This window comes from Astatotilapia calliptera, chromosome 13 (assembly GCF_900246225.1).
Source record: "Astatotilapia calliptera chromosome 13, fAstCal1.2, whole genome shotgun sequence".
In the NCBI taxonomy this organism is placed as follows: domain Eukaryota; kingdom Metazoa; phylum Chordata; class Actinopteri; order Cichliformes; family Cichlidae; genus Astatotilapia; species Astatotilapia calliptera.
Window position 1 is genome coordinate 29147575 of NC_039314.1, and position 21164 is coordinate 29168738.

At 43.0% G+C, this 21164-nt stretch overlaps 1 protein-coding gene across 4 annotated transcripts in view; it reads left to right on the top strand.

Moving 5' to 3' along the window:
- The window catches only part of slc30a6 (solute carrier family 30 member 6), a 69357-nt gene that overhangs the window by 26929 nt on the left and 21264 nt on the right, over positions 1–21164 (top strand). The window contains exons 5-7 of one of the 4 annotated variants that reach the window (XM_026190990.1): positions 895–937; positions 1571–1636; positions 18150–18230. In XM_026190990.1, the coding sequence (XP_026046775.1) occupies positions 895–937; positions 1571–1636; positions 18150–18230 (190 nt within the window). Of the gene's footprint in view, positions 1–894; positions 938–1570; positions 1637–14410; positions 14866–15143; positions 15341–18149; positions 18231–21164 lie in introns of those variants that run through there. The other 3 variants (XM_026190993.1, XM_026190991.1, XM_026190994.1) reach the window with 3 other exon arrangements.

Consider the following 21164-nt stretch of genomic DNA (forward strand, 5'->3'; position numbering starts at 1 on the left):
GAACGTCTTACCTCACCTTAATGCAGAGCTGTTAGCTTTCTACCACTAGCTAAAGCAGGCAAATAACAATGAAAGCTATATGTTAACAAGCTACTGTAGTTAGCTTGTTAATGCGTACAAGCTAACTACAGCAAAGAAAAGCTGCTGCCTGCTCAGCTCGACAGTTTCAGGCCTTGCTTCCAGAGACAATAGCAAACTGTGACCATAAGATGGCAGTAATTAAAGGACGGATGCAAACAGGCAGCGAGAGGAGATTATAGAACAGAACGCTGTTCGATATATAAGGAGAGATTTCACTTTGGCTTTTAATTTATGTTTATTTTTAAATTTTCATAGGCAAGCACTGTGGATTTGGCATTTTATAGTGCTGAGCTTGACTTCTCTGTGTACAAACTTTGTTCAGTTCTCTTTACCCTGATGGATGGGTGTCCGACCGTGGGCACTTTTCAGTTCGTTGCTAACAAACTGATTGTAGCACCTTCACTCACTTTAAAGTCAGTGAAAAACATTTAATGGTTTTTGAGGATCTGCTGCAACTGTAAGTACCAGATGATGGCAACAGATCTGCAGGTCAGACTTTGTGTTTCAGTTTGTGTGTTTTTGCCAAACTCCATCAGACACAGTTTGATGTTAGAACTGTCTCAGAGATGTGATGAATCAACCTCTCGCTTCATTACAGATGCTGGTTAATACACGAAGTTGTATTCATGACATTTAATTCACCAAAAGAAGACAATTTAAATGTTGTGGGTAATTTTATTAAATGTCTTATTCTAATCAGTTACCTCTTTTATGCGTATACATGCGTCCAGAATGTAGATGAAGATAAATCCTCAAATACATGAAATTACAAAAATTCTAACTCGACTGTCTTTTTTTGTTTTGTCGTTTCAGCTTTAACTGCCTACACGTACCTCACCATCTTTGACCTCTTCAGGTGAGTGGGTTACCTCATATTTCTGTTTCCTCTGATTTTATTGGCACTTTAAAGTTGAAATAGTTTATTAAAACGTGACAGTGTAGCTCTGGATAACTGAAAGCTTCTGCAGAACAGGTTTGCCACTGGTGTCTGGAGGTTTCCATTTAAAAAAATAAAAAATCTAACGTGACACAAAATGTGGTTGTTTAATCTTAGTTTGTATTTATTGAGGTCTTTAACAGTCTCGGGAGAGTTACAGAAACTCCGGAGCAGGTTGCAGACTAGACTAGTCTAATAGATTAGAGCCGGTTGAAGATGTTTGGCAGGTTGATCGACGGGTTGAGCGCAGAAACTGATGGCAGATTGCACTCAGCCTGCTCAGCGTAGCTTTGTACCTTCATGTTCTGCTCCTTATGAAAAATAAATTCTGAGATGTTATGAATGAAAAATAAATCAGGAGGAGGTGAACTTGGGCCGACCTCTGTGTCGTGTTGGTTTCTTTTTTCTGCCGCTTGTCTCTCGCTGACTCTTCCTATCTGCCCTTCTCTCGTCTGTCCTCCTCCTTCCACTCCATCAATCACCCAATTTCTCTTTCCCTGCCATCACCCTTGCTTCCTCTCATCCTCCTCTTCTCCTTCCTCTGACCTGCAGTTTGAGCACCTGTCTCATCAGCTCCTGGGTGACCATGAAGAAACCCAGCCAGGTCTACTCGTTTGGGTGAGTCCACCATAATAACCCAGAACGTGTTGTACACCACAGTTATACTTATATACATTTTCTTTGAATAAACATCTTTATTCAAACGGCTCAGATATCAGTAAATTCTGCCTGGTTTAGATCAAACCACCTCCATGCTGAGGTTCCTCTAGCATCCAGCAGAGGCAGCAGTGAGTCCATCACCATTCACTCCCATGTTAAACTTTACAGCAGAAATAAACGTGTTTACAGCTCGATGCACAAACTGTTCTGGTTTTTATAGATCATTTCATAACAACTGTACGGGGAGAAAAGGTTTTTATAACTTAGCTGTTTAAATTGTATTAAAACCAAAATGTTTCCATTATTATGGGCGTGGCCTCTTTGACTGACAGTAGCCGTAGCTGCTAGCTGTCCTCTGAATGGGACCTCTGGGCCGTGTTTTTACAGTTGGACCCCAGATATCGTTTGAACAGACTGTCTGTGACGTCTGAGCTCCAGCATTAATTAGCAGGTATTTCTGTCTTTGTAAAATGCTTAAGTTGAAGCATAAAAATGGGACTTAACAAAGAATGAATGCACAGTCATTAGCTCCATCTTTATTATACAGTCGATGCTTTGCTGTACTTCTTTTGAAGTGTAATTTTGAGCGAGCCCATCCTTTTTAGTGCACGCTGCAGTATTTCTGAGCAGATTTGTGGGATCAAATTCAAATTCAAATTCAAATTTTATTTGTCACGTACACAGTCATACACAGTACGATATGCAGTGAAATGCTTGGACAACTGCTCGTGACCTAAAGAGAACAAAAAAAGGAAAAGGCTATGAATAAGATAGGAAATAAATATGAAAAATTAAAAAGGGTAAATTTAACTAGGAAGGAATAAAATATAAATTAAGGTTAAAAATGAAATAACTGTACAACACAAATTGGAATGAAGGGTAAATTTAACTGGGAAGAATAAGATAAAGATAAATATATAAATTAAAGTTGAAAATAAAATAACTGTACAACAAAATACACAATACACAATATAGAACTATATAAGAATGTATGAAGAAATCTAAATATAAATAAATATATACACAATAACAGCAGCTGTACAAGTATTAACCGGAAATGAAGAATATAGTGACCAGTGTTGTGCAAAAACAATGTCCAGAAAGTCCAGTGTGTGTGTAAGAACCATATGTGTGGGTCAGTACTGTGTGGTGGTGTGATTGAGAGACCGTATCGCCTGCGGGAAGAAGCTCCTCCTCAGTCTCTCTGTGTTGGTCTTCAGGGAGCGGAATCGCTTTCCTGACCTCAGCAGAGAGAACAGTCTGTTGTTGGGATGGCTGAGGTCCTTCACCATCTTCCTGGCCTTGGTCCAGCACCGCCTGCTGTAGATTGAGTGCAGGTCAGGGAGCTCGGAGCGGATGGTGCGCTCAGCTGACCGCACAACCCTCTGTAGAGCTCGTCTGTCCTGCATGGTGCTGTTCCCGAACCAGGTTAAGATGTTTCCCGTCAGGATGCTCTCTATGGTGCACGAGTAAAAGTTCCTGAGCACCTTGGAGGGCAGTTGGAAGTCTCTCAAGCGTCTGAGGTGGTAGAGACGCTGACGGGCCTTTTTCACCACGGTGTTGATGTGACAGGACCATGACAGGTCCTGCGTGATGTGAACTCCGAGGTATTTGAAGCTGTCCACTCTCTCCACTGGGCACTCGTTGATGACGGGGGTCTGGTAGTTCCTCTCCTGCTTAGTGCTGAAGTCCACTATCAGCTCCTTTGTCTTACTGACGTTTAGAAGGAGGTTGTTCCTCTGGCACCAGTTCTCCAGATTCCTAATCTCCTTCAGGTAGGCCGTCTCGTTGTTATCAGAGATCAGGCCCACCACGACGGTGTCGTCAGCAAACTTGATGATGGTGGTGGAGCTGGTAGTGGCCACACAGTCATATGTGTACAAAGAGTACAGCAGGGGGCTCAGAACACACCCCTGGGGGGCTCCAGTGCTGAGAGTGGTGGAGGCTGAGACATGTCCGCCCATCCTTACTGCCTGTGGTCTGCCAGTTAGGAAGTTGGAGATCCACTGACACATAGATGAGCTGAGTCCCAGATGCTCCAGCTTGGTGGTGAGTGTGGAGGGAATTATGGTGTTAAATGCAGAGCTGTAGTCTATGAAGAGCATTTTAACATAATTCCCCCTTCTAGTGTCCAAGTGAGTGAGTGATGTGTGGAGGAGATGAGAGATGGCATCGTCTGTGGAACGATTTGGACGGTAAGCGAACTGTAGTGGGTCCAGTGTGTCTGGTAGTGAAGAAATGATGAAGTCTCTGACCAGGCGTTCAAAGCACTTCATCACTACTGAGGTGAGGGCTACAGGGCGATAGTCATTGAGAGAAGCAGGGGGGGTGTCTTCGGGACAGGAACAATGATGGACTCTTTGAAGCATGTGGGGATCACCGACTGAGATAAAGAGATGTTGAATATCTCAGTGAACACAGGAGCTAGCTGGTATGCGCAGTCTCTGAGGATACGACCTGGGATGCCGTCTGGTCCTGCTGCTTTCCTGGTGTTCACTCTCTTGAAGGCTCTCCTTACTTCATGCTTTGTGCCTTTGCTTTTGGTTTTCGTTGCTAAACGTCGGCCTCTGAAAAGTGAAATTAGCAGCGACCTTCTGTGGCCGTGATCCACTCTAGACTGTAGACTCGTTTTCCAGGTCCAGACCTGAGAGATTTATTTTTAGGCATCCGTTGGTTTATATTTACTGCAGTCGTTACTGACATGAATGTATCAGCATCGCTTCCTTCCTTTGGTTTGGGCTCCATCTGTGTTTGTTTATGCGCTGTCATTTGTTTGTGTGTCTCTCACGAACAGACACACACAGCCAGTTTACTGTTTGTGTGTGTCTGTGAGCTGGCTAAACAGTGCTTTTGCAGCTGACAGGTGATCTCTGACCTTGAGGTGTGGGAGACTGGTGATCGTGTGGAAATCTGCTTTTCAGCTTCAGTTGACACCAATAATGCCCAAGTGTGTGTTTGTGTGTCTGCAATTGTGTGTGTGTCCTAATGGACTTTCAGTACCTAAATGGCCCACAGCCCAGTTCAACCAGTGTCTGACTCCTTTAAACCCCACCGGAGCTGAACTGGTCTTTTCAGGAATTAGCCTGATCCATGTTTGTTCTAATGCTTAGCACCTCATGACCACCTCAGGCTGCAGTTTAGTTTGATCACAGTAGGCTTATCATGAAAGTTATCCAGCTCCATATTTTTATTCTAACTGTTAGAGCAGCTTTGCATGATTCACAGTTCAAAATAATCCATATTTTACTGATTCTGGGCTTTTCTGCAGCCTGTAGGATCATCCTCAAACTATTTTAATTCCTCCATGAAATCAGCGTTCTTCTGATTGGCTATCCCTCACAAACCAAAAGTTTGATCAGTAGGTGGGCGGAGCTTATGTGCCCAAAATGACCAGTTAACTGTAATTATACCCCGAGTATGTTTAGAATATACAAATAAAATAAATTGTATGAAATGATGCTGGATAAAGACAATTTACAGTTCATTAAAATTAAGACATGATGCATAAAAACAAGAAAACAGTAAATGTACAATTTAATAAAGGACATCAAACAAAAAATAAACGCTGACGAATATTGAAAAGATAAACACGATCCAGATCTTCACTCGGTGATGACCACCTGATCACAGTGGGACGTTATCATTCAGCCATTTAAATTAGCAGTCAAAACTATCCCCATAAGTATTTTTAATCAGAAATATTCTTTTTTTTCATCCCAGACGTTAAGAACATGAAATTAAACACTAAATGCAAACTGTTAGAAATAAAATATCTCAGTTACATGAAAAGAATTTCACATAATAACAGTTAAATTCTAAAAGTAACCAAGAGCTTTCATATGCTGCATTAATGTGTGAATATAACACAATAAAGTGGATTTACAGGGTGAATAAATGTTTAGACTCAAATGTTTGAAACAATTATAAACCATGAATAGCGGCGCTGTCATCTGCACGGTGACAGGGCTGTCAGAGCGAAGGAGGCAGCTTCTAATTCTGTTTCCCCCAAAACATCATCGCCACCACCCGACAGCGTGGTGTTGATTCATTAGCACTGAGCGCGTTTCCAGGTTGAGCAGTGACTCACTTCTTTAAGTCAGCGGCGTGATGGACGGTAATAACGCGTCCTCACTAAACTGACTTTATGTACGATCAATATTGATCTTATCTTTAACTAGGAGGAGGGGCACACATGATGATGTCAGCAGACGGCAGCTTTACGTGGAGCCTGTGTAGATTAACCACAGGAGGTTGCAGAGCAGAGTGTGACCTTTGACCCCACATCAGTGGGAACTATGTGGGATTTTATTTAGGAGTCATCTGTGAGCGTCCCCACTCTGCAGTCCTGGTGAGACGAGGAACCCATTAACCTGAAGGCGTCGGGAGTTAGCCCGCTGACGTCGAGTAAAGTCTCTCACAAGACCTTGTCCCCCCCCCGCCTGTTTTGATTACCAGACAGGTGCTGCTAATCAACGCACTTGATTAGTTGAGCATCAGTAAGAGTGAGCACATCTGTAAAGCAGAGGTTTGGAGCGTTCAGGTGTGTGTTAATGCCACAGTCCTCTCAGGAATGGACGTCCAGCAAAGTCCCCCTGAGGTCAGACCGGGCTGTGCTCCACTGCAGATTCTACAGGCCTCAGTTAGCAGGCTTAAGGTTAAAGGTCATGGCAGGTTTGGAAAGGTTAGCAGCACAGCTTAGGTTTGCAAAGCTGCATCTGAACAAAGAACAAGACTGCTGGAACAGACGAGACTACAGAGGAGACGTTTGTCAAAACCAACTCCTCAGACCAGCTGTGAGCACGGGGAGGAGTGGACCGTGAACTCCTCAGTATACAGAATGGTAAATGGCCTGTATTTATATAGCACTTTACTAGTTCCTAAGGACCCCAAAGCGCTTTACATATCCAGTCACCCACCCATTCACACACACATTCACACACTGGTGATGGCAGCTACATTGTAGCCACAGCCAGCCTGGGCCGCACTGACAGAGGCGAGGCTGCCGGACACTGGCGCCACCGGGCCCTCTGACCACCACCAGTAGGCAACAGGTGAAGTGTCTTGCCCAAGGACACAACGACCGAGACTGTCTAAGCCGGAGCTCGAACCGGCAACCTTCTGATTACAAGGCGAACTCCCAACTCTTGAGCCACGATCGCCCGAAGTAGAGTCACATGTGTCCCACAGCTACAGCTTGGACCAAACTGAGTCATCAGCAGGACAAAGATCCAATCACAGCTGCAAATCTGCAACAGAACAGCTGAAGAAGGACAGAATGAAGCTGCAGCGATGGTGATGTCACAGCGCAGAGCTCAGCTTGACTGAGATGCTGCAGCTTCAAAGAGCTGTGCTGAAAACCTCTGTGAGCTGAAGCAACGCCGTAAAGAAAAGTAGAAACCATCACAGCAGCTTATTGTTGCTGAAGGCGGTCCTATGAGCTGCTGAATCTTATTGGTCTAAAATCAAAAACAGGAATTGGCACATGTTATAATTATCTTTAGGAAAAATAAGTATGAAAGAGTTCAGATCCATCAGTGTTCGCACTTAAACAGGGTTTGCGTTTTTCTGAGATTGAAGGACTTTGGACAAATCCAGTCGCTTCATAAGTCTCTGGTTTTTGTCTCTATGGCAACAGTATCTTGACAGCTCATCACCACTGTCGCCACCATTGTGCAAAGGACTGGCGTCGCCCCATTCCTGTCTCTGTCCGCCTTATCTCGCTGCTCGGAAATAGACATCCCCATTTTTCCCTGGTGACGAGTCCCGCCCACACGATGTGCTGCCACAAACGGCGGTGACGACACCGGCTGAGAGGTTCAGAGATTTCTGAACACGGTCACATTCAGAAATCAAACCTCTAACTGTGCAGCCAAGTTTCTTCTTTAGAGCTGAGACTGAATCCACTCAGCCTCTTAGCCCCGATCTGTTCACCTCACCTGCACCTGCAGGGTCAGGACAAATGACTGCGAGAGGGAGGGGCTAAACAGGTACCTGGAAATCAAAGTGTCTTCTGAGAGAAACTGTACTTCCTGTGAAAGGAAAGAACGTGTGAATGTGTCCGATAAACCGGGTGGATGTGAGAGGGTGGAGTTAAGGTGGTTTACACCCAATGTCATTTACCCATTATATTGTATATTGTATAGCTTTCTTGTTATATGTAAAATTGTATTGTATTTATTTAAATTTTTAGTTTTTAATTATTTTACCTGCATTTTTTAATCACTCTTATATTTAAATGTTCATTTGCTATTTTATCTAGGGATTGAGAGTAACGTAGTTTCTATTCTCTGTATGTCCTGTACATGTGGCAGAATTGACAATAAAGTTGACTTTGACTTTGACTAAACTCAGAGGTGTATTCATGGTTGTTATTGGTGACATAAGGGTTTATTCCGGTCTGAATCAGCTGGTGTTGAGCTTTGGTTCCTCACAGAGAATACTCACACGTAATGCAGCCGTCAGTATGTTTTACATGAGCTTCCTCCTCTGAGACTGCAGACTCAAACCGAACCAGTCCTCCTTAAATGTACATCAGTGCATCAGGCTGTAAACATGTTTATTTCTGCTGTAAACTTTAACCTGGGAGTCTCAGGGGACTCGGGGTGGGTTTAAAAAATCGTTTTTTCCGATTCAAAATGATTTTAGTTTGAATAAAACGATATTCATTCATTAAATCCTGAATCGATTTTTAACTATAAATACATTTTGCCAGAAACGCCAGAATCTCAGGTTAAAGGTCACAGAACTATTTCAGCACCCGCCAAACAGGTGAAACAGTAAATGAGAGCAGGTACACGGTCACTCAATGGTACGGACACGCCCCCGGGGCTGAAAGCCGACGTCTCACAGATTCTGAGGCTGCAGGTTTCATCACTCCAGCCAAAGTTCACTGAACCAGCAGCAAAAGAAGATCCGAACTACACGTTCGATAAACATCGTCATGAATTCTCTTTTACTTTTGCTTCCACCACGATAAAATCACAGTTCCTCACAGCGCTCTCTCTCAGCGTACTCAGAGACCAGTTTACCATCAAACATCTCAGTTTTCTGCATTATTCTCTTGCTTGTTACGCACGAGTCTACAGTTGTGTTCAGTGCTGTCGGCCTCTGTTTTTTTTTCCTCCAAAAATGACAGTAAAGCCTCATTTCTGCTGTTCAGTCAGGAAGAAATGTAAACTTTTTAAAGTGATGCCAAATTGCTTCATTGTGTCTGTAATCAAACCTCTGTAACTTTGGCTACGTTCACACTGCAGGCGAAAGCGCATCAAATCCGATTTTTTTGACCCTATGCGACCCATATCCGATCATGCTATGACAGTGTGAACGGCGCAAATCCGATATTTTCAAATCCGATCTGGGTCACTTTCGTATGTGGTGCTGAATCCGATACATATCCGATGTTTTAGAAAGCGACTGCTGTTTGAACGGTCAAGTCGCATTAAATCCGCCTTTTACGTCACCGACACAAGACTGAAGCCAATTATCAGCGCCCGAGAAGACATCGCGAACGCTTCCTGGCCATCCAGTGTAGATGTCAGTGAAACTGTTGGGAAGACAACGTAAACATTTTATTAAGTGTGCCTATGCGAAGGCACACTTATTACTATTGCTCGGATTTATTATTATTATTATTGTGTGGATGCTTTAAGCATCCACACTATTGAGTTCCTGTTTCTCTTTATACTTTATTATTCTTCAAGTTGCTCGTTTTTCGTCCGCTAACTACTTCCACAATTTTCAGCCGATTTTCACCGTTCAAATTTTAAACTATTCTGCTATTTCTGCTAATTTCTGCTATGATTTTTGCTATTTTTTGCTATTATACTTTTTAAAATATTAAGCTTTTTTCCTTTAATTTGTCCCATTGAAATGAATGGGAAACTTCCAAAACTCTGCTAAATTTTGCTTGTTTTTGAAACTTAACTACTTCCTCATACTTTCACCTAGAACAACCATTCAAACTTTAAAATGTTCACAAATTATTGGGCTATTCAGGTATGATTCAGCTTTTTCAAATCTTTTACTGTTTTACTTTTATGCCTCTTAAAGTTTTGAGTTGCACAATTGTGATTTTTCAGAAAATACATGCGTTGTTATGGTTGCTATGCTCTTGGCTTCCAGTGTGTCACTGAAGGTTTTGCAATTTTCACTTCATGTCCGAACAACTTCTTGCTACTTGCTCAATTTTCACTCAACTTCCACAAATTATACATCAAAACGTAGGTATTTTTGCTGGCTTTCAGAAAATGTCACCATCATTGTTGTGGGATTTATAGAATTTTCGCAAATCTCCTCAGACCAACACAAGGTCTCAAAACTCTCCATATAAAGTCAATGGAGAGCTTGTTCAAAATCATCGCTGGATTTCTGTAATGAGAGGCATATTCGAATCGTCATATCTCCTTAACGAAGCGACTTTAAGACATGAGGCTTGTCCCGGTATATCTTCAGACACTCCTGACACTCACAATTCAAGAATTTCTTTCTCACCTATTACCGTTCTGAAATGAATTGGACTTGTTTGAGGGTAGGAAATTTGTCCCTCGCTCAGATTTCTTCAGATTTCAAACTGTGGAAATGAACCACTTTTTTCTCTCGTCATAACTTTTTGTTGGATTTCCACAGAGACCTGAAAATTTCCATGATTGTTCACCAAAGCCTGCTGTCTCTTACGGTGAAAGAATGATATCGATACTCCAAACAGATTTCAAGTTACAAAGCGTTGTTTGAGGGCAAGTCAAGGCAGTTTTTGGTTCGCTCTACTCAGTTATGGTGCATTAGAAGTCAAATATCTTTAATAATTCATATTTTAATGATAAATTGTAAACACTGGAAGATTCCCCCATCTCTTCTGAACAAAACGGTGTAAGAATGACCGCTCTAGCCCCTACGGTTAGGAAATTATGGTCATTTGTTTGAGGGGAGTCGTCACTATGAGAAATAGACTGCAATAATCCTGTGCCTCTCTGTGCTGTGTGTGTAAAAAGGATGCACCTGTTTTGGCGGGAAAACGTAAACAGCCACTCTGATTGGTGGATTTAAATTCGGCAGCTCTCTCCCTCTGTGTGTGTGTGTGTGTGTGTGTGTGTGTGTGTGTGTGTGTGTGTGTGTGTGTATGTGTGTGTGTGTGTGTTTAGTGGGAGAGAGAGGACCCTGCCCTTTTTTGGCAGCATGTCATTGTAGGATTTAAATTGAATATAGTTTGACTGGTTGACTGGATTAGAGTCTGTGTTTGTGTGTCCCTCTGTGCATTTGTGTTTCAATATGCCTCCATATTTGTAATTTTGTAAGTTATTACTATTCTGCTAAATCATAGTATTTCTGGTACTTTTCGGTACTTGTGCTAAATACAGTATTTCTGCTAAATCATACTATTTCTGCTTTTCATAAGATATGTGCCTAATATAGTATTTCTGCTAAATTATAGTATTTCTTTTTTTTATAGGGTTTGTGCCTAACATAGTATTTCTGCTAAATTATAGTATTTCTGCTTTTTATAGGATTTGTGCCTAATATAGTATTTCTGCTTTTTATAGGATTTGTACCTAATATAGTATTTCTGCTTTTAATAGGATTTGTGCTTAATATAGTATTTCTGCTAAATTATAGTATTTCTGCTTTTTATAGGATTTGTGCTAAAACATAATATTTCTACTAAATGTAGTATTTATGCTTAATCATACTATTTCTGCTTTTTATAGGATTTGTGCTTAATATAGTATTTCTGCTAAATTATAGTATTTCTGCTTTTTATAGGATTTGTGCTAAAACATAGTATTTCTACTAAATGTAGTATTTATGCTTAATCATAGTATTTCTATATATTTCTGCCAGGTCCCCAGGCAGCCAATCCTCTGTGAGGACTTAGACATTCAAATTTTCAAATCAGGGCCTGCACGGTTTCCCAGCCAATCACATATGTGTCCTGAGGCATTCAAATTTGCATATTGGGGCCTTCATGGCTTCTAAGCCAGCCAATCATATCTGAGGGCTGAGGAATTCAAATCCACAAATCAGGGCCTGCACAGCTTCCCAGCCAGCCAATCATGTATGTGGGCTCCAGGCATTCAAATTTGCATATTGGGGAATTCGTGGCTTCTAAGTCAACAAGTCATCCATGTCATATATCTCTAAAAATTCATATTTTAATGATAAATTGTCAACACTTGAAGATTCCCCCATCTCTTCTGAACAAAACGGTGTAAGAATGACCCTTCTAGCCCCTACAGTTAGGAAATTATGGTCATTTGTTTGAGGGGAGTCGTCACTATGAGAAATAGACTGCAATAATCCCGTGCCTCTCTGTGCTGCGTGTGTAAAAAGGATGCACCTGTTTTGGCGGGAAAACGTAAACAGCCACTCTGATTGGTGGATTTAAATTCGGCAGCTCTCTCCCTCTGTGTGTGTGTGTGTGTGCGTGTGTGTGTGTGTGTTTAGTGGGAGAGAGAGGACCCTGCCCTTATTTGGCAGCATGTCATTGTAGGATTTAAATTGAATATAGTTAGACTGGTTGACTGGATTAGAGCCTGTGTTTGTGTGTCCCTCTGTGCATTTGTGTTTCAATATGCCTCCATATTTGTAATTTTGTAAGTTATTACTATTCTGCTAAATCATAGTATTTCTGCTATTTTATAAGATTTGTGCAAAATATAGTATTTCTGCTAAATGTAGTATTTATGCTTAATCATACTATTTCTGCTTTTTATAGGATTTGTGCCTGATATAGTATTTCTGCTTTTTATAGGATTTGTGCTTAATATAGTATTTCTGCTAAATTATAGTATTTCTGCTTTTTATAGTATTTGTGCTAAAACATAGTATTTCTACTAAATGTAGTATTTATGCTTAATCATAGTATTTCTATATATTTCTGCCAGGTCCCCAGGCAGCCAATCCTCTGTGAAGACTGAGAAATTCAAATTTTCAAATCAGGGCCTGCACGGCTTCCCAGCCAATCATATATGTGTCCTGAGGCATTCAAATTTGCATATTGGGGCTTTCATGGCTTCTAAGCCAGCCAATCATATCTGAGGGCTGAGGAATTCAAATCCACAAATCAGGGCCTGCACGGCTTCCCAGCCAGCCAATCATATATGTGGCCTCAGCCATTCAAATTTGCATATTGGGGAATTCGTGGCTTCTAAGTCAATAAGTCATCCACGTCATATATCTCTAAAAATTCATATTTTAATGATAAATTGTCAACACTTGAAGATTCCCCCATCTCTTCTGAACAAAACGGTGTAAGAATGACCGCTCTAGCCCCTACAGTTAGGAAATTATGGTCATTTGTTTGAGGGGAGTCCTCACTATGAGAAATAGACTGCAATAATCCAGTGTCTCTCTCTGTGCTGCGTGTGTAAACAGAAGCACCTGTTTTGGCGGGAAAAAGTACACAGCCACTCTGATTGGTGGATTCAAATTCAGCAGCTCTCTCCCTCTGTGTGTGTGTGTGTGTGTGTGTGTGTGTGACAGAGAGAGAGAGAGAGAGAGAGAAAGCCTTTTAATGGGATGATCTCATTGTAAGATTCAAATTCAATATATTTAGACTGGTTGACTGAATTGGATCTTGTGTGTGTGTCTCTCTGTGCATGTGTGTTTCCTCATGTGTACATATTTGTAATTGTGTGGCTGTCATAAATTTTTTTGCAGATTTTTGTCATTTAACAAGTATATTTGAGGGAACCTCAGCATGTTCAGCATTTTTTCAGCTGTCCATTTTGCTTTTCCAATTTTTCTGTTTAACTTATTACTATTGTGCTAAATCACACTATTTCTGCTATTTTATAAGATTTGTGCTTAATATACTATTTCTGCTTTTATAGGATTTGTGCTTAATATACTATTTCTGCTTTGTATAGGATTTGTGCTTAATATACTATTTCTGCTTTTCATAGGATTTGTGCTTAATATAGTATTTCTGCTAAATTTAGTATTTCTGATTAATTATAGTCTTTCTACTAAATCATAGTACAGTATTTCTGCTTTTTATGGGATTTGTGCTAAAACAAAGTATTTCTACTAAATGTAGTATTTATGCTTAATCATACCATTTCTGCTTTTTTATAGGATTTGTGCTTAATATAGTATTTCTGCTACATTATAGTATTTCTGCCAAATTATAATATTTGTGCTAAAACATGGTCTTAATTTAAAATTACAATATTCATAGTTCATCACAGTGTCTCTGGTAAATCACAATATTTCTGCTCTGTTGTACTATTTTTCTAAATCATAGTGTTTCTGTAATGTTTAAGTATTTTTGGCTAAATATATTCTTTCTGTTATCTTATACTATTTCTCCTAAATTCTTGTATTTTTGAGAAGTTATCATGTTTCTGGTAAGTTACAATATTTCTGCTAAATTCTGCTATGCTATTGTATTTCTGCCAAGTATTATGTTTCCTCTAAGATATTGCAGTTCTGCTAAGTTATTCCATTTTAGCAAACTTCTTTTGCTTCTGCAAAGTTTTTACAATTTCTGCAACTTTTCAGCTTTTTAAGCTACCTTTTGCATACAGCTTCAGCTTTAAGCATCCACACTGCATTTTCGCAGGAAATGCAAATTTTTCTAGTTATTATTATTCTTTTTCCGCCTGAAATTTTGGACCTTAACTCCCCCCACAGTTTTGAGACAAGGTTCACATATGATATATCATTGTGTGCGGCTGGAGCTGGAATGAGTTGCTATGACTTTTGGTGTTTATTACTTCTATAGTTTTTTAAATATGAATATTTTAATGCAAGTTTTTTCCCATTGAAATGAATGGAGAACAAGAAAACTTCATTTGTGGTGTGCTGGCTCACTCTAGTGGTATGTCGGGAGTAATGCGAGGCGGCCGCTGTGTCCCTGTGGACGCTTTTATTTTGTATAACTACCGGAAGTAGTTCCTGTGTACTGACGCTAGCTGGGTAGCTAGCGCCGCGTCGCTTAAAAAGCAGCCGGGCTTGTCTTAAACTTAAGAGGCTGACACTCGCTAAACCACCCGATCGCTCGCCAAGCGACTGTTTCACACTGGACTTATTTTTCGTTTATATGGGCCGATGATGCTGGTCGATGAGGAAAAACTAACTGAGTTGTTTGGTGGTGGCTAACGCGGAGCTAGCTAGCCACCGGTATGTGTCTCTTTCCCCTCATATGTGGGGAAAGAAACATGTGAGGCGGCCGCCGATCGACCGGTTTTCAGGTGAGAATGTAGGTGTGTAAACGTCAAATATCTGCTCGTTTTGTCAAAACATCCCATATTAGCAACAGATTTCTCACGATGTTGCTGCTAGCCGGCTAGCTAGTTTGGCCGGCCGGCTAGCCGGCTAGCTAGCTCGGCTAGCTAGCGCCGCTTCGCTCAAAAGCACCCAGGCTTGGCTTTCAGTGAGGCGTCTCTTACTCCTTTCACCCCCGATCGCTCCGCAAACAGTCTTTGTCTTAGCTGGACTTATTTTTCGTTTATATGGGCCGATGATGCTGGTCGATGTGGAAAAAATAACTGAGTTGTTCATATACCGGTGGCTAGCTAGCTCCGCGTTAGCCACCGGTATATGTCTCTTCCCCTCGTATGCGGGGAAAGAAACACCGATCGACCGGTGGTGGCTAACACGGAGCTCAATCGTGGATAAGGGAAACCCAATGCAGGAGAAGCAGGCGGCTGGTGAACTGAATTTCAGGTAAGACGTTATTAACTGCACTCTATTTGGGTCAGATATAAACCGAGTTTAGGTGTAGTTTATTTTCGTTGTGCTGACAGTTACAATAACTGTACTGCGTGCTAGCTAGCACGACGGAGTTTCTATACAGCTGTGCGCGCTAAGTTACTGATTTTGAACTTTATGACAGCCTCCCCTATTTTCAGGCGAGAATGTAGGGGTGTAAACTTCAAATATCTGCTCGTTTTATCAAGAAGTCCCATATTTTATCAAGAAGTCCCATATCTCTCACGATGTTACTGCTAGCGCCGCATGGCAGCTAGCTGGCTAGGGCGGCTTGGCTGACACCTAGGCCGGGCTGACTGATACCCAGGCCGGCTCACGCTCTCGTTTCACCGCCGCATGGCAGCTAGCTGGCTAGCGCGGCTTGGCTGACACCCAGGTCGGGCTGGCTGACACCCAGGCTGGGCTGGCTGACACCCAGGCCCGCTCACGCTGTCGTGTCACCCCTAGTCTTTCGTGATGACTCTTGGTTGGCTGCTGGACTTATTTTTCATTTATATGGGCTGGTGATTCAGTATGAGTGTCCGGTGAACTGAATGTCAGGTAAGACGTTATGTATATGTAAGGTAGTGACTGGAATAAGTCACAAGGTGTCGCTGTTGAGCTGCATATATGTTGTAAATTTTAGCAATTTTGACCATTTACAACCAAAGTTTGTATAATAATACACAAGATTGGCTGTAGACCATTGTTAATCATTCAGAACACTGTGTAAAAATAACAAAAAACAAAAAGTGAATGAAAAGTGCATAAATATTTATTTTATGTGTTTGATGTGTGTGGCAGGGCGTGGTCTGCAGTGCCGCTGCAGGGGAGGTGGACCCACCTCAGCGGCATCTGCAATCACGCCTCTCAGGTGTAAAGTCTGTGCTCTCTCTGCTTTTTTTTTTTTTTTTTTTTTTTTTTTGTGTATGTGTCGGGCTATGAGATGAAAAGCTACAGCCGGCTGTGTGGGTACAGCAACTATGTGTGAAAAGTGGTCCATAACGTAATGCTTCAAAGTGTGTTCATGCAAACATTGTCGGGTCTGCTTATGAACCTCTGCGCACAGCGTCTACAAATTGGGGCTGTACGAAGTCACCTCATCTTTACACAAAACTGTAAGCTGTCATCTGTGAGGCGCGAGCGGTGTTTGGTTTTACCATAGTTCATGGTGGAGAATGGCTGCTCTGCTGAGTTTTGCTCTCTGTAGCCGTTTGAATGGCAAACTATACTGATTAGCGGCGGCATAGGCACACTTAAAATTTCTTCAGAAATTTTCGCTTTCTAGTTTGTACTGTATAATCTGCAGATTCTGACAGAAATCTGCAGCTATCCTTTGAAGCACCGCTCCTCTCTTAAACAGCAATAAGGATCATTATTAGGTTATTTACATTATTATGTAAATAACAAAATAACTTAAAGCAAAAATTGGGAAACGTGAAGACCGAAGTCTTTATATTAAGGGCCATCAGTCAAACAATACTGTTTGTTCTTGGTCTAAACAGAGCGCGTTGTGTGTGACATCTTCTTTTGCGCATGCGGGCCGCTTTGAGCGTTCACACTAGAGCGCGTTTGCTGTCGCATTTTATTTGTAGTGTGAACGAGGAGACAAAAAAATCGGATTTGATCAAAAAATCGGAATTGAGCATTAAGACCTACAGTGTGAACGTAGCCTTTGCTCTGCTTCACTTCAGCAGCATCAGGTAACGTAAAGATGTTGATTCATGGTTTTCCTCAGTTTTTGATCGAGTGCAGAATATTTTTAAGGTTCTCTGTTAGAAACAGGACAGGAAAATGTGCTTCATGTTTTTCTGTTTTATCCTCAGTGACTTTGACACAAAGGCGTCTGCTGTGATGCTCACTCCTCTGACGAAGTCTCACAGTGTCAGCTTTGTTTTTATACATATATAAAATATGGAGATGTGCTGATAAATGATCAGAATTATAATATTTCTGACCGTTTGAGTCCAAATTGAATTAAATCGATTCGATCATAGAAATCAAAATCGATACCCAGCCCTAATGGAGACTGACTCACTGATGGAGCATCTGGTGGGCACTAGAGGAACTGCAGCTGTAGTACTTTGAGTCGCAGCTTCATCTCTTCGCCCTGAGGCCGACGCTTGCTTCGTTTTGATTTGACATGCATCTGCAGCTGTGGCACATCCTGGTTCAGGTTATTGTAGTGAGATGGATCTAATGTATATTTGAGTGACTATATTTGAATATGCTTCACAGAGTAAAGCTGGTGTTAGAGAGCGGAGCGGTTCATTTGTCTCCCTGTGGAGAGGTTATGTCAGGCTATGTTCCTGTGCATGAGCATTAAAGTGTGAACCCAAAGCAGGGACGTGTCCCGAGGCTCGGAGACGACAGACCTCAGCTTCATGTTTGAGTCTGGAAGGAATAAACTCCATTCTGTTTTATTCTATATTTGACTATTTTTACTCCATAATTGTCCTTTTTTGCTCTTAATCTACCGTTTTTTACTTTGTTTTTGACAGAGGCCCATGAAAATAGAAATCGTAATCTCTTTTTCTTGAGGTGTTTCAGGGAAACCTTTAGACCCAGAATCTGAATCAAGCATCCAACCCTATAAATGCTGAGAAGATCTCCCTCGGCCGCCGAAGCTGCTGCAGTGGGAATATTGCTTATAGGTGCTCAAAGCCGTCAGGAAGTGACCGTACACCAGCATGAGTCCAAAACATCAGCGTTTTTGGATTTTGATGAGTGTGTTGGTGTGTCGTGTATATATATCTGACTGTGTGTGTGTTCCTCTTGTCTGCAGGTTTGAAAGACTGGAAGTTTTGGCAGTTTTTGCCTCCACTGTTCTCGTCCAGCTGGGAGCTTTGTTCATCCTGAAGGAAAGGTGTGTAGGTCTCTCTCACTCACACTGTTAATCCTCTTGAACATTCAAAAGTTTGTGAACCCGTGGTTTGTTCGGGTAAAAGTGTGAACACACACTTCATTCACGTCTAAGCCTTATCTCGATTAAACACAATCGTTCTTCTGGAAAAAGTCCTTCTTTCTTTACTCCTGCCAGCGTTTTTTAAATAGTGATCTCACAAACTGACAGTTATAGTTCTTGCAAACTGTGATGAGACTGATGTTAAACAAGTGGACAAAAATGGGTGTGAAATAGTTTTTCTGCTAAACTCTAAAACACAAACACTTTTTGGGCAAGTGGGTTGCTGTAGTGTGTGTGTGTGTGTGTGTGTGTGTGTGTGTGTGTGTGTGTGTGTGTGTGTGTGAGAGATGTTTTTCAGACTGTGGGAATGTCACTGCCTAGCTGTGTCTGTCAGTGTAACACACAAAACACACAGTCACACCTTCAGGTGGCCTGTGTGAGGTTGTCCTGCGGTCAGTTCTTAGGGGAGGGAGGGGTTCCTTTCCCTTTGAAGAAAACTGAAACACACACAGACACACACACACAGGTCTGTTCACGCTTTCATCTGCAGACACGTGTGTGTTTTGGGAATATTGGCCTCAGCATTTATCAACCTGCATAAATGCATTTATGAACGGAGCGTCGAGGAAAACTGACCACACACACCTAAAATACCACAGAGTACTTTGTAAACGTGGCCTTTGTGTAAGAGGAAAATCAGATTCACAGAAAGTTCATTTGTATTTATTACTGCGACTCGCTCCACAGGAGAGAGTCCTGACTGCTCTGCCTTCCATTATAACGTTGAGTTACTCTGCAAACCACGAGTCAGCCTGCAGTGTGTGGATGATGTGCTGCTACGAGGTCTTTAATCGGGCCTGACGTTTAAGGATTTTAAATTCATTTCTCCACAGAGACACTAATGATGGGGAAATGTGCTCTCTGTCTGTGCTCAGTCAGGACTCTGCAGCTTAGTTTTAATATTGCAAACCTGAATGCTGCATAAAGTGATTTACTCAGAGTAAACTTGATTAGCTCCATTAATAAAAGCAAAAATCCCATCAGGTTTAAATACAGCCGATCGGTTTGTGGTTCAGTGAGGTTAAAGTCTTCAGTTGCACTGCAGCTGTCAGTGAAACGTCTCAGGTAAATTCAACACGTCAAGTTCACCACGACTCGTACATGAGCTGGATCATTGGTGTGGCGAGCTTCTAATTCCGACCTAACACACCGAGGGTCACGAGATTTACTGCTGCAGAGTCTGTCTCTCTGTGCAGACTCACAGAGGTGACATGGATGAAAAACAGCCTGCACCTCATTTTCATTGCCTAAATTTAACCACGAAGGTGTTTAGTCCCAGAACCTCACTGTGCTGAGAGAGCGCTCAGATATTCTGGGATGTTCTTCTTCACGAGTGATGCAAAGGAGGAATGTGAGGTTTGATACAGACGTGTTATCAGACTGAGCTCAGCTTTAGATCTGTCAGTCCACCTACCCTCTGTCTGTGAGTCCCTCTCTCCTCGTGTCCCTCTGTCTGTGAGTCCCTCTCTCCTCGTGTCCCTCTGTCTGTGGCTCCCTCTGTCCTCGTGTCCCTCTGTCTGTGAGTCCCTCTCTCCTCGTGTCCCTCTGTCTGTGAGTCCCTCTCTCCTCGTGTCCCTCTGTCTGTGAGTCCCTCTCTCCTCGTGTCCCTCTGTCTGTGAGTCCCTCTCTCCTCGTGTCCCTCTGCCTGTGGCTCCCTCTGTCCTCGTGTCCCTCTGTCTGTGAGTCCCTCTCTCCTCGTGTCCCTCTGTCTGTGAGTCCCTCTCTCCTCGTGTCCCTCTGTCTGTGGCTCCCTCTCTCCTCGTGTCCCTCTGTCTGTGAGTCCCTCTCTCCTCGTGTCCCTCTGTCTGTGAGTCCCTCTCTCCTCGTGTCCCTCTGTCTGTGGCTCCCTCTGTCCTCGTGTCCCTCTGTCTGTGAGTCCCTCTCTCCTCGTGTCCCTCTGTCTGTGAGTCCCTCTCTCCTCGTGTCCCTCTGTCTGTGGCTCCCTCTCTCCTCGTGTCCCTCTGTCTGTGAGTCCCTCTCTCCTTGTGTCCCTCTGTCTGTGAGTCCCTCTCTCCTTGTGTCCCTCTGTCTGTGAGTCCCTCTCTCCTCGTGTCCCTCTGTCTGTGAGTCCCTCTCTCCTTGTGTCCCTCTGTCTGTGAGTCCCTCTCTCCTCGTGTCCCTCTGTCTGTGGCTCCCTCTGTCCTCGTGTCCCTCTGTCTGTGAGTCCCTCTCTCCTCGTGTCCCTCTGTCTGTGAGTCCCTCTCTCCTCGTGTCCCTCTGTCTGTGGCTCCCTCTCTCCTCGTGTCCCTCTGTCTGTGAGTCCCTCTCTCCTCGTGTCCCTCTGTCTGTGGCTCCCTCTCTCCTCGTGTCCCTCTGTCTGTGAGTCCCTCTCTCCTTGTGTCCCTCTGTCTGTGAGTCCCTCTCTCCTCGTGTCCCTCTGTCTGTGGCTCCCTCTGTCCTCGTGTCCCTCTGTCTGTGGCTCCCTCTCTCCTCGTGTCCCTCTGTCTGTGAGTCCCTCTCTCCTCGTGTCCCTCTGTCTGTGAGTCCCTCTCTCCTCGTCTCCCTCTGTCTGTGGCTCCCTCTGTCCTCGTGTCCCTCTGTCTGTGGCTCCCTCTGTCCTCGTGTCCCTCTGTCTGTGAGTCCCTCTCTCCTCGTGTCCCTCTGTCTGTGAGTCCCTCTCTCCTCGTGTCCCTCTGTCTGTGAGTCCCTGTCTCCTCGTGTCCCTCTGTCTGTGGCTCCCTCTCTCCTCGTGTCCCTCTGTCTGTGAGTCCCTCTCTCCTCGTGTCCCTCTGTCTGTGAGTCCCTCTCTCCTCGTCTCCCTCTGTCTGTGGCTCCCTCTGTCCTCGTGTCCCTCTGTCTGTGGCTCCCTCTCTCCTCGTGTCCCTCTGTCTGTGA